At 30.2% G+C, this 14083-nt stretch overlaps 1 protein-coding gene and 1 long non-coding RNA gene across 2 annotated transcripts; one reads left to right on the forward strand and one right to left on the reverse strand.

The window, feature by feature from the left end:
- The first annotated feature begins 5367 nt into the window (after positions 1-5367).
- LOC142528295 (uncharacterized) lies at positions 5368-7824 on the forward strand. The gene is made up of 2 exons (XR_012815681.1): positions 5368-6703; positions 6748-7824. It is a non-coding gene; the product is annotated as an uncharacterized LOC142528295 (long non-coding RNA).
- Positions 7409-8702, reverse strand: LOC142528286 (protein TIFY 10b-like). The gene is made up of 4 exons (XM_075633333.1): positions 8470-8702; positions 8007-8330; positions 7843-7900; positions 7409-7745 (listed from the first exon to the last, which is right to left on the reverse strand). The coding sequence occupies exons 1-4, from the start codon at positions 8621-8623 to the stop codon at positions 7625-7627; spliced, it is 657 nt and encodes a 218-aa protein (XP_075489448.1). The 5' UTR covers positions 8624-8702; the 3' UTR covers positions 7409-7624.
- Between the last annotated feature and the right edge of the window lie 5381 nt (positions 8703-14083).

Consider the following 14083-nt stretch of genomic DNA (forward strand, 5'->3'; position numbering starts at 1 on the left):
CAATAATTTTTGATGCACCCGATATTGTTGTAACATTATTCGCAACTAATGTAATTAACTCCAAAAAATACCTTTTGGTTTGAAGAATGGTATGTGTTGTACCACTATCCATTAAGCATTCATTATGACATATCATCATTAATCTAAAAAAAAATAAAACTCAATAAGCTAAATATGATAAATAATATGTAAGACATTCAAATGAAATATTTTATTGAATAATAATAAAAACATTTATTGAATAACAAAATGAATATCCACGACAAATCATAATCATGAACTGAACATCAAAATAAAAACGAGGCCACGATTACCTAAGAAACAATATAAATTCAAAGTAGAAGCATGACCAATAAAAATAATCATTTATTGTTTTCTAACATACCACCACCAATCAAATTATCTATATTTTCATCTAGATGAGCGAAGAAATCAGAGACGTCCATGTGAGTTATATCAATTGGATCATCATTTTCAACAAAATTTATCTCAATTTTTTCCATTTTCCTTGATTGAGTTTTGCTAGAGATACATAAGATGTTTTGCCGTACGACATGTACGAGACCAATGTCCTTCCATTCCACGTCTATAACATTTTTCTTCATATACTTTGGAACTTTTCTCATTTGCTTCTTTATTATTGGAATTCCAGTGCTGGTGGCTTATTTTACGTTTCTTTATATTTTGTTGCTGATAGTATTTTCTTTGGCCATGCCCACACCCACGTCCACGTTGACTTTCATTGTTATTATTTTGAGTGGAATTAGCATTTGCTTTAGGAAATGAAACTTCATATTCTTCAGGAAATATGATTTCATTTGCTTCAGGAAATGGTGTGGATCCATTTGGGCGCATTTGGTGATTTTTCATGAGCAGCTCATTGTTTTGTTCAGCAACTAGTAAGCACGAGATCAGTTCAGAATACCTTTGAAATCCACGTTCATGATATTGCTGCTGCAGAGTATGTTTGATGCATGAAAAGTAGAGAATGTCTTTTCTAACATGTCTTGAGCAGTGACTTTCTCTCCACAAAGTATCAGCGTGGAACTAGTTTTAAATAATGTAGAGTTATAATCACTTACGGACTTAAAATCCTGTAACCGTAGGTGCATCCATTCATATCGGGCTCTAGGGAGAACTACAATTCTCTGATGGTCAAATCTGTCACGCCCCGAAACTCAGGGTTGACACCGACGTTGTTTAACAATCACACAATCGAAAACAACAAGCCTTGTAGCACAATATAAACCGAAACCAGTTTATATATCATAATTTAAACGAAATAACAATTGTCTTTACAACCAAAAAACCCAAAACAACGACATAGTTCGATGCGGAAAACGTAACAACTGAATTAAAAGTTTGAATTATTCTAAAATCTTGAAGTCTCGAATTTCACCAGCCCCAAAACTCCGCTTCCTCAACATGTTCTTCGGATTTATCTGGGAGGGGAGAGTAAGGGGGTGAGTATTTTGGGAAATACTCAGCAAGTGGGGGCCGTTCGAGCACAACATAAAAATATTTACATTATTTTCGAAATTAACACATAAACACATCATGCTTTTCATAACGTAACATCATATTCTTTTCATAACAGCACTGCGATTTTTCTACCTTCTATAGTTTACTGATATCAGCCCCTAATTTTTAATCATCTAAGGGGGCGAGGCCGTAAAATGGTTCTATCCCACCGTGAAGGGCCATATGTTGGGATTCCCACCCATTTTCAGTGAATCCTCATAGTGCTAACACGTAAAAATACCAAAATTTTGCAAAAAACGTAGGGACAGAATGACGGTGCTCGACCGAATTTTCGAGAACACATGCATAATCCGAAAATTTAAACATTTAAAACACCACACTTACAGTATTTTGAATGCTAAAAAAACGTGGACGGTTGCTGCGCTGGAGGATCGAACTTCCTTCCCGGTCCAGATTGCGGCAGCGCTTCGCTACTTGAGGATGAAAGCTTCGAAATTATGGAGGATGCTAGGGAGAAATTTCGAAATTCTTAGGTGTGAATTTCGAATGAGGGGAGTCCTCTATTTATAGTGGATATGTAAAAATCTTATCATAAATCGGTTAATATTCCTTCCAAAATTATGAGATAATTATTCCTTAATTATCGAGATATACATTTCATTTCTTAAATCTTGCCATAATTAATAAAACGTGTATATACATTGCAAAATTTTGAATTTAAGATATATGGACTGGATGATTGAATGTAGACTACTTTCTTTTACAGGTTCGTGATGTATCTGGACTGTATTACAAATTTGCTAGCTTCCTTATCGAGAAAACTTCCTTATGTGCAATATATTCTTTCCAATTAAGTTGACACATTGCCTTGTATGCAATATTTTTAATCCAAAATTCGAAATTCATTGTTTGTCCTGCACTGAATTTTCGAATTTCGTGTATTTATTGGTTTGTGATATTTTTGACTACCATGTACTATTCAATATTTTCGAATTTCTTTTTATTTCCAATAATTCAAAGAATTCGAAAATAATATCATATACATGTCTGTAATAATAAAAAAATTACATCTCTTAAATTTGCGGTTCTCACAAAATCTTTCTTTTAGATTTTTCCAAAGCTCTCGTGGCTCTTTCACAGTGAGATATTTGACTTTCAACCCATCATTGAGGTTATGACGAAGAAAAATAAGTGCCTTTACACGATCCTGCTGTGACATTTCATTTCCTTATTTGATTGTATCTCCTAAATTCATAGAGACGAGGTGAACATCGACATCCAAAATCCATGATAAATAATTTTTTCCAATCAAGTCAAGTGCTTCAAATTCAAGTTTGATGATTTCACCATTGCAACTTATTATATAAATAAATAAATAAATATATATATATATATATATATGTATATATATATATATAATTATGACATATATAGAGTAAAATTGTATTAATACTATCATTGAAAGTAAATATTATAACAAATTATTCAAGGATAACACATATTACCACTTTTACTATATAATTTTGAAATTTTGTTATTCTATTTGTCAAGCTAACATCAATTAACATAAATAATAAATTATTTTATCTAACCATTATCTAGTCTTCTTTTGTGCATAGAAAATATAAATAAACATGATATCATGTAGTCTATCGAATTTGGTGTAAATGAAGATGTGTTCAATTACATGTTTATAATTTCTTACGTCATGTTAAGCTATGGTGGAGTATGATCGGAAATAAAAATAAATAATTAATGAAGATATAATTTTGAATATTTTTAATTTTACGTGAGTATTTTGATTATTTCCTTCTTTGATGGAAAAAGTAAAAATCTAAACTTCGATACAAACGACAATAATAATAAAAATGTGTGGGTGGGTTACGTACGCTCGGGATCATACAAACTATTACTGAAATACAGAGCAGAAACCTTAAAAAGCTTGATTATGAATTTGTGTCAAAATTCAAATTCCGACAAGTAAATTATCTTGTTCGTCAAGTAAGCTACTAATATAGAAATCAATCAATTTCAAAGCGAAGAAAAGACATATAAAAAATGGTAAATATTGTTTTGTCCAAGTAATATCAATTATAATATTGTGATGGACTCAAAATTTGTCATAATTATATCAAATACTAGTATTCACACAATATTTTAGTGACTAGTTAAATCATCAAAATTTAAATAATATAAATCTTAAACAAGTAAGCCAAGATATGATAAGAAAACTTGAATCAAACAACAATACATTTATAATTTATATTAAATCAATATTCTTCAAGAATATTGTTGAAACATATAACATTTGTCTAAATTTTTCCAGAATATGATAATATTATATTTTATATCAATGTTATTCATAGACATTGATAAATCTTTATGATCTTAAATCAATATTTTTCGAGAATATTTCGAATAATATTGATAAATCTTATATATTTATATTTTATTCATAGATATATCAATATTATCTACATAAAATCGTGTTGTGCTACTTCAGGAGCATCAACATAAAATTAAAAGTTTTGCTACTTCAGGATCATCAGTATATACATATAATTTGTGCTACCTCGGGAGCACAATATTAAATCTACATATTTTGCTTCTTCGAGAGCATCTATGCAAGACTAAGAATAAATTATTTATGAATTTTACCTTGAAGAGTACCCATGCTGATAACGCGTTGTGAATAGTAAATAATATAGAGAAGAGAGAATGATTTGGAATGATTTATTCATCATTTGAGACCTCTATTTATAGAGCAGATTTACAGAGTTTGAATAGTTGATTACATTATAAAATATAAATCTTATCTCAACAATCATTTAGAATATCTCATCTATAAAAATCACATTGATATTGGGACCATCCAATTGGATTTAAAACATCAGAGACTTTTATTATCTATCCCTTTGTTGGAAATTATTATAAAGTTGGAAACTATGTTGGTTTCAACAATATATATTTAGTAAATCTGTTCATTTTGGACGGTGAAATCTTACCCGGCATGCTTGCATGCCTATTGCTTGCATGCCTATTAAAAGCAACAAAAATTAAAGTTCTTCATACTAAAAACAAAAAAATAGATGTCACATTGTAGATTGAATAAATTTAAAAAAACAACATTGAATTTAATGTGTTATTCAATATAACGTTTTTTGCTGATACAAAAAGTAATGTTATATATACAATTCTTACCACACAAAAAATTCAATACAAAAATTTCATTTATCAAAATTTCATGATAAATTCAATATAAAATCTCATGTGATAATATTAAAATTCTCATGATATAATAATAAAATTTCATGATATAATTATTATAAATATCGTTATTGTACGTATATTTATTATATATTTAGCATTACACTAAAAAAAACCTACACCAATATAACGTGATTAACTGCTGAATTTAGCACTATGTTGTCCATTAATTAATACTAGTGAACCGACGCACGTGTTGCGTGCTTGTATAATATTTTTTATAATTCATTTGATTTATATTTAAATGAGAATCAAAATATAATTAGAACAAATCGTGATGGACTACACTGTAATTTTTATATATAAATTAAAAAATAAATTGAAAAATAAAAAAATAAAAAAATGACCTTAGTAAGAATTGAATCTAGAACCTAAACCCCAAGAAACAACGTTCTATCCGCTGAACTACATATAACTTACATTAAAATTTTAACATTTTATTAATATATATAATTATTAAAACAGACCATGACACCAAAGTTAGTTACTCTAAGTGTCTCAAATTTAATAAAATAGTATAGAAGTATAGATTATAATAACTAAGTTTTATCAATCGAATTTGTATTTGATGTAACCATGCATACACCTTTTGATAGAAATAGCAATAATTTGGGAAAATCGTATTTTTCCTCGTATAAAATGTAAATTTTTCATTTTTTATTATAGTTGTTGGTCAATGTATGATTTTGTTCACTAATTTGCATTCCATCAATTTTAGTTATTTTCATCTTAATGATAACGTTCACCGGAAAATGATGTTGTAACACCAAAAAAAATAACAAAGTTTCATCTATAATGGTAGATATGACATATGATATTGTTGATGTGTCTTAAACTTAATGTTAACGAACACCAGAAAATAATGACATAACACGAGAAAATAGCGATTTTTCATCGAAAATTGCAGATATGACATATGACATTGTTGATGTGCCTTGCATCACATCATCAATTGAAAAACAATAGAAGCTAGTGGATCGAGATAATAAGTTGACCGTCAACATGACCGAAAACCTTGCATGTTATAGGACCAAAAGTATAATTTTTATGGAATATTTTTTGACAATAACTCATAATGTATATTTATCATATATTCAAAATATTCAACATTCTTCCCGTTTCAACATTCTTTCCCGGTGACTCAAGTTAATTCATTTATACATAGAATTCACCTCAGCATAGATTCCGTAAAAGTATTTGTGATTGCAAATGAATGAGTATGATCATTGGTGATACTCCCGAAGTCCGAGTCATGGATTACCCGGGATATTATATAGATAGCCCAAATCAGGGTAAACCTGCAAGAAGAGTTCGTCAGAAGTCGGGCAGGTGAGTGCCTGAGATATCTTCTCCCCGGGTTGTCATAAGCCCGGTCTTTCATACAAGCTCCCGGGAGACATTCTACTCGGGCTACCTCGATAACAGTACCGTACTCGAGTGCGAGAACACGTAAAATCTTACCTCGATAAACGTACCTGACAGAATCATACTGATGTGGCGTGATGGAAAGGACATGAAGTAGATGTGAAATGTCTGTAAATGGTAGGTGGACACTGAAAACGAGGTCATTATTATCTTATTTCCTATAAATATCAGGTTCATTCTACATTCATCTGTATATATTCACACATATATTTACAACAATAGCATTTATTTCTCTATAAAACTACACTAGTTATCTTCATCATCTTTCACCTGCTGACTTAAGAATCGGAGTGGCCACGCCGGACACCCCTCCGACGCCCATTCACGAGTTTTTTTTCCTTGTTTGCAGGTCACAGTTGAAGTCATATTATACAGAAATATATATTTACCACAAGATATATCTACTTGCTCATATTCCCAAACGAAACTCTTATCAGATCCGGTGGATTATCCCGACCCTGGTCACCCAATTCACTAGGATCGCATCAATCATTAATAGTATGATTATTTTCAACTAAATACACTTTGTGTGATCATTAATGATATGATTATTTTCAACTAAATACAATGAAGTACACAAAAGATATGAATTTATACAATCCATTAAAAGTAGAATAATGTCAATAGAAATGTAAACTGAGTCGAGCAGAATTAAACAATAATTAAGAATAATATTGAAATGCCTAAAAATTTTAATATCATCATAATTAAGAATCATATTGAAATTTTAAGACACTTTGGTATAAACTATGATCTCGAACGAGCTTCTCTAGTCATCATAATAAAAAATCATTTAAACATTCTACGACCACTTAGTCCACCAATAATAATTGAAATGCTCAGAAAATTTCCAAAAAAAAAATTGAAATACTTAGAAAATTCTCAAAAAAAATAAAACAATAGTTGAAATGGCTTTGCCAACGAAACAATTCAGTAATTAATATATAGAAATTAGGAAGTGAACCAACCTAATGATGAGAAGCTCGGCTCAATAAAAAAATCGACTCGAACTTGAATTTATCAACCTCGGGGTCATTACTCAAGATGAGTTTGGGTCGTTTCTTTTTAACTTTAATTAATTACTCGATCGAATTCGAGTCGAGCTCAAACAATCATAATTTAAATTGCTTCGAGCTCGATAAATATGATACTTGACTCGTGTATATACTTCATAAGAAATTGACAACTATATATTCAACATGTTATATAAAAATGTATAAAAGTCATCAAAATATAAGATCACAAACACACAAGGAAATATAATTATCACAACAAATCTGATCCAAACAATTATTGAAAGGACTATATATATTACATTATCTCTAAAATTAATAATCTTGGCTATTCTTGTAAATGTTCACACGAAGTGGCATGCATCGACGGGAAAATAAGATAGTAACCAGCGAAGCCAAACGACAATTAATCATTTAAATTATTGTTATGAAGATAATTAATCGCACTGAAATTCGAAATTTCCCAATCCCAGCCATGCTTCCGCCGTAGGTGGCTTTGCAGTCGCCGCCGCCCCCGGTTTGATTGCTGCAGCTTGATATGGTGCATTTTCTGTGATTCTGTAATGCAATCATGGAAATGGAGAAGCCCAACAATTTTTTGGTTTCAAGAAAATTAACCGTGGCAGCTAGATAAAAAGTTAAATTAGCAGCATACCTATCCTTTCTCTTCTCCAAGAAGCGGGCCAGTGAATTCTTCCTCGCAATTGGTAAATCTGCAAGCCAGATTAAATGGTCATCTTCCAGCAGATAATGATGAAAACATTTCATTAAATTGACGGGTTTTTTTTTTTGAAGATGTGTAGTTATGTAGTAGCTTACCTGAACCAAGAGGTGGATCTGGAGTGTGCTGAGTCCGCTCCGGTATCCCGAAGCTGCGAACTATATTCGGAAATCTGGTGGCAGACTCAGCCGGGTACTGGGCGGTATGCGGCGGAGGAACCGAGGCGGAGTGGCGGTTCTTGGTGGCGCATGAGTTGCTCGCTAACACCATAACGTCCTTGGCCTTGTCCGCCGGGAAATCGTTGAACACAATCACCTGACCGGCGTAGAAGATGGTCATCTGCGCTGTCTCCACCTCACGTTTCTTCAGATTCTCTTCTTTGGCATCAGATTTCTCAATCATCGGCAACAAATTCATAGTCCCTGAAACGACCGCCGCCACAGATCCAATCAAGAAACAAACAAAAATGGAAAGCAAAGCCAAAAAAAAAAAAGATACAGTAGAATTTAAAACCAAATCCAACAAGTCATAGATCAGGCCACTTGGAATCAGATTTCATACCTTTGGACTCGAAGTTAGGATTCAAGCACTGAGCAAGCTCCCCCAAAGTGCCCTTCTCCTTCAGGTACTGACTCAGAAGGCTACATGTCTGCGAGAAGCTGGTAGATCTTCTTCTCGAAAACCTCCCGGAATCCACAATCTCCGTCGTACCCATTTCCCCTCCGGTGGCGTCAAGAAGTTATCAAGTGGTTTCACATTTAGCATTAAATATGCGATGAAAATGGGAAAGAGAAGGTGGTTTATATATATATACAAATGGAGTTTGCTGGCCATTTGGGGCAGAGAGAGAGAAAAAAAGCACGAGGAATATATGGTGTAATAAAAAAGTCCAACTACTTGACCCGCTCCATATTCTACGCAGTTTCCACAAAACCTAATTTTTTCCATTAATTATTTCCATCCTACACATGTTTTAGAGGTGGATTTGACGATATATATTTTTATAATTAACCGGAGTTATTTTTTTTATTATATTTATTATTAATTTATTAGTAATTAATAAACATACTCACACGATTTGTCCATTTAAATTAAATCTTTATATTTAAAATATAGTTTTATGTTTATATATAATTAAAAATATAATTATATCAGAGTATTTCATTTAAAAATTTTCTTTTCTTTAAACTAATTTATTATGTTCTTTTTTATTTAAAAAAGAACGGTAGTTATGAAGATAATTTGGTCATATTAATAAGGGATTATTGCTTAATATATAATATAGATATACATCAATCTTTTATTTTACTAAAAGTATTATGATAATATGTTGACCTTACAATTTCTTTTAATCTTTACATCAATATTTGTTGTTCTCGATTTTGTGTTATTGTGTATTTCATGACTTTATAAGTTTATTTATTTTTTCATGAAATGGAGGATAAATAATATATAATAGATAGTAAATATTCTTGTAATAGTAGTATTTGTTGTATTAGTAATTCTAGCAATCTTGATTTTGATGATAACAAAATTTGTTTTGTGTTTTTAACATATTACTCAAGTATGAAGTTGTCAACTCAATATAAAAACTGAAACTCGAATTTAGTCAAACTGAAAATCTGACGACCTGCATTGTTTCAATAATATGTTACATATTGGTGATCCAAATGACAAGTCATCAAAAACACTGAACATAAATTTTTTTATTTTGGACAAGTTGCATCTTATGTCAATTGAGCTAAATCGAATGTTATTTGGGCAAAATGATGGTTGTAAGACCAACATGATTGCAACCAAAATAACAATCTGTTGGCATGATCAGTTACGATATTTTGGTCAGTATGATCAGCATAGTTATCAAAATGAAACGATTCAATATGATTTACGAAGCTAAGACGATGATCTACATATCATCTTCACAAGTAAAAGTATGAATCAGAGTTTAAGATGACGATAAATGATGATGAAGGTACTAGTTCTGCACAGACTGAAATCAGTCTCATCAGTTTGGTTTAGTCTAGCTGACGAGCCCAACTAAATGATCAGTCTAGATGAGGAGCCAGGCTTGGGAAAGGTGACCAGCAAGACGGAAATGATTGTTTACATATCAGAAACAGTACAGAAACTTTCCAAACAGTCATATTCTTGTGTTTAAAATATAAATCACTCTTTGATGATATAGCCTATATATACAACATTTTGAAGATTGATAAATAAAAGTTCTTTTAAGGGGATTCAAAGTATGGGAATGCTACATAAATAAATTAGCTAGAATGAGTGTAAATCCAAGTATGAGGATACATTTGATATATACACACTGTAAAAATCATCACACACAATCATTCACACATATACATTAGAGTTGAGTTTCGAAGTTTAATTGAGTGAGCCTTCACACAAAGACATTAAAGATTGTATTGTAGTATTGTCATAAGAAATATAAAAAATTATGCGAATTGTGAGGTTGTGGTCTAAAATTGAGAGTGTGCTAGGAGTTCAATTAAAAAAAATGATAAGTCCTAAATTAAAACGAGTTCATACAAAGAGTTGTATAAATCAAAGTCTTCTATTAGATCCTCTCTAAGGGAATAATGGGTGACATATGATTTGTTAAACTACGAACATCAATAAACAAATCATGTATATTTATTATCGTCTTTACTTATTATTGCTACGTTTTAAGGTGTATTGTTGAATGATTTTATGTGTATTTCAAATACCAAAATATTTTTTTATCAAATATTTGGTAAAATGGTTATTCGGATTCTACGAATGATTATTCGGAGTGTCTTCCATTTGATTTAAAAATAAAACTCGGTTTAACTCATTAATATTCAATATTTCAAGAACCAAACTATTATAGCTCAACAATTATTTTTCAATCGATTCTATTAATAACGCTGTTATTATTGCTCTTTTTAACATCAATATTTCATAAATGTGTTTGTAGGACCGAACGCTTATCGCTTTACCAAAAGCTATAGCTGGTGGTAATAGTGCAACTCAAATCTTTTAAACCGCACTGGTAAAGCTATAGCTTGCACCCAACAATCCTCCTCTTAATAATGACACTTCTTGCAATCAATGAGAATCGAACTCATGATCTTGACTGTGATACTAATTGTAGGAACGAGCGCTTTTCGCTTTACCAAAAGTTATAGCTGGTGGTAATGGTGCAACTCAAATATCTTAAACCGCACAGCAGCTCAAGCACCACGATTCGATCGTTCTTTCAAGCAAAAACAATTATTACACCCAACAATGTTCCATCTAAATTTGAAGTGAAAGTCATGACATAGTAACCAACCAATGATATATCACATATGCCAATAAAAATAAGCTCGAGTCATTACATTATGCCAGCTTATCTTAATTTGTTAATATGAGTGGTCTCAATAATAGACGAAAGGAAAACAAGAGGACACGTTACTATCCAAGATTAATATTATGAAAAAAATGCAATTTTGATATGTATATTTATCTATTTATGTGCACAATATTACAATGACTCGCTATAAAAAATGACTAAAAATATTAAAAACTGAAATATGCATGATTAAGACTTATTTTTTTATAACATAGATGACTAAACACACCTAACGAAAATTGCAAATTTTTCAAAATATCTATCTATATATAAAAACGCTGTTATTATTGCTCATTTTAACATCAATATTTCATATATATGTTTGTAAGATCGAACGCTTGCCGCTTTACCAAAAGCTATAGCTGATGGTAATGGTGCAACTCAAATATTTTAAACCGTACAGCAGCTTATGCACCACGGTTCGATCGCTCTACCGAGCAAAGAAAATTATTGCACCCAACAATCTTCCTCCAATAACGACACTTCTTGCAATCAATGAGAATCGAACTCATGATCTTGGGTATGATGCTAATTGTAGGAACGAATGCTTGCCGCTTTACCAAAATTTATAGCTGGTGGTAATGGTGCAACTCAAATCTTTTAAACCGCATAGCAGCTCAAGCATCACGATTCGATCGCTCTTTCAAGTAAAAACAATTATTACACCCAACAATGTTCCATCTAAATTTGAAGTGAAAGTCATGACATAGTAACTAACCAATGATATATCACATATGTTAATTTGAATAAGCTCGAGTCATTACATTGTGCCAGCTTATCTTAATTTGTCAATATGAGTGGTCTCAATAATAGACGGAAGGAAAACAAGAGGATCACGTTACTATCCAAGATTAATATTATGAAAAAAATTGCACTTTTGATATGTATATTTATCTATTTGTGATTCTGATAATTTATTAATCAATATTCGATTTTAATATTCTTTTAAAAAAATTGATCATTCTTTACTAGCGTTGATCTGATCTCGACTTAGTGCTCAATTGCACAATATTACGACTCACGATAAAAAATGATTAAAAATATTAAAAACGGAAATATGCATGATTAAGATTTATTTTTTTATAACATAGATGACTAAACACACATAACGAAAATTGCAAAATTTTCAAAATATCTATCTATATATAAAAACTCAGTTTTTGCCGAATATGGAAAATTCTCGCCAAAATGATTGGCTAAAAAAAGAAAGAGAAATTTGTTTTGTATGATTTTATTGAAATAAAAAATCGTTGATTCATTAATAAAATTTATTTGGCAAAATTGTGCATTTCCGATGGAAATTAAATCAATATATCTGAAAATTATTTTCAAGTTTCCATGATTTTAGTAATAATCACAAGGGATTCCTAAATTTAAGACATTCCAAAAGTATTTCGGCTTTGAAATTTATTTTAATTTTTTATAAAAAATCATCAATACACAACATAAAATGATACGTTTATACTGATAATAAAACTTAAAAGTCGGATTTTATAATTTCTCAAACTTCAATAAACAACCATTTAAAATTAAATAACTAAGATTATTAGAGTTTCGAAATTTGAATCCAAAGATATCATTATAGCTTTTCAAAATTAAACAAACTTTAAAATTCTCTTGAATAATTTTACACGAAAAGTTTAGAATAAATGAAGTTGTAAATAATAAAAATTCAAAAATATGCAACTACCATAAATAACGAAGCCAAACTTCAATATACAACATCTTTAAATAATTAATTTACTAAAATAATTTGAAATATGAGATTCTAATATATCATTAAAAATTTTTAGACATCCAAAAAAATTTTAAGTTTCAAACTTTTTTACACATCTAATATAACAAATGTTGGAGCGTTAATATGTAGAGACACTTAATCAAAATCTAGAAATATGCCAACTTAATAGAATCTTTAGCATAAATATAAATTTAATCAATACCAAATAAAAAACAAAAAAAATTAAAATTTATTTAAAATTCGATTAAATTATTTTTCATAAGCCTTACCATTTAATACATATTTTTAAGGCTTAGAGATATTTAAAGATTTAAGGACATTAAAATTCAACTAAAAAACATGTATAAATATTTTGCTTCATAAATCGAACAAAAATATACTTTTAAAACCCTTAACATTTAATTATTTCGGGTTGTATAATTTTTTTCAAATAAATATGCTGAGTTAAGCGTGCATAAGTGAGACTATTACTATGATAAGTGATCTCCTAAGAAGTTCTCCTGTGTTAAGCTGCTAATATTGTGTCGCTTGATCTGGTTGACAAATGACATCAAATCTTAACGGGTAAAACTATCACTGTTAGAGACATGATTAACGTTAGAGAAATTGTGAAAATGATATCTAAGAGATATAAGATAGCACCAGCAAATAGAGACGAATCTCTTCAAACTCATGAGCCTAACATCCCGACTCATTAGCCTACAACTAGGTATACTCTACGCTACAACGAGTATAATGAAATAAAATTAGGTCTTGACTAACAAGAATATCTTTATTTAATAGAAGTGTTTGATGATAACAAAATATAACTATGTACATTTATTACAAAACATATTAAAGTATTCATTTTCTGTTTCAACACATGTTCTATGTCATCTATTTCTATATATAAATCTACTAAAAATATAATACAAAGTTTCCCATCTAAACTTTATTACTAAAAATAGTATATGAAACATCATATTGAAATTTGAATATACGTATTTAATGCATAAATGAAAGAAACGCCATATTAAATATATGTACCCAATGTATTAACGAGAAAACATCATATTAAATTATAAAAA

Source organism: Primulina tabacum, chromosome 2, assembly GCF_025594145.1.
Source record: "Primulina tabacum isolate GXHZ01 chromosome 2, ASM2559414v2, whole genome shotgun sequence".
Taxonomy (NCBI): domain Eukaryota; kingdom Viridiplantae; phylum Streptophyta; class Magnoliopsida; order Lamiales; family Gesneriaceae; genus Primulina; species Primulina tabacum.

Coding starts and splice junctions, on each gene's coding strand:
- LOC142528286 (XM_075633333.1), bottom strand. CDS start 8,623: ATGGGTACGACGGAGATTGTGGATTCCGGGAGGTTTTCGAGAAGAAGA. Junction 8,331..8,469: donor TCCTAACTTCGAGTCCAAAG/GTATGAAATCTG, acceptor CGGTCGTTTCAG/GGACTATGAATTTGTTGCCG. Junction 7,901..8,006: donor AGATCCACCTCTTGGTTCAG/GTAAGCTACTAC, acceptor TCTGGCTTGCAG/ATTTACCAATTGCGAGGAAG.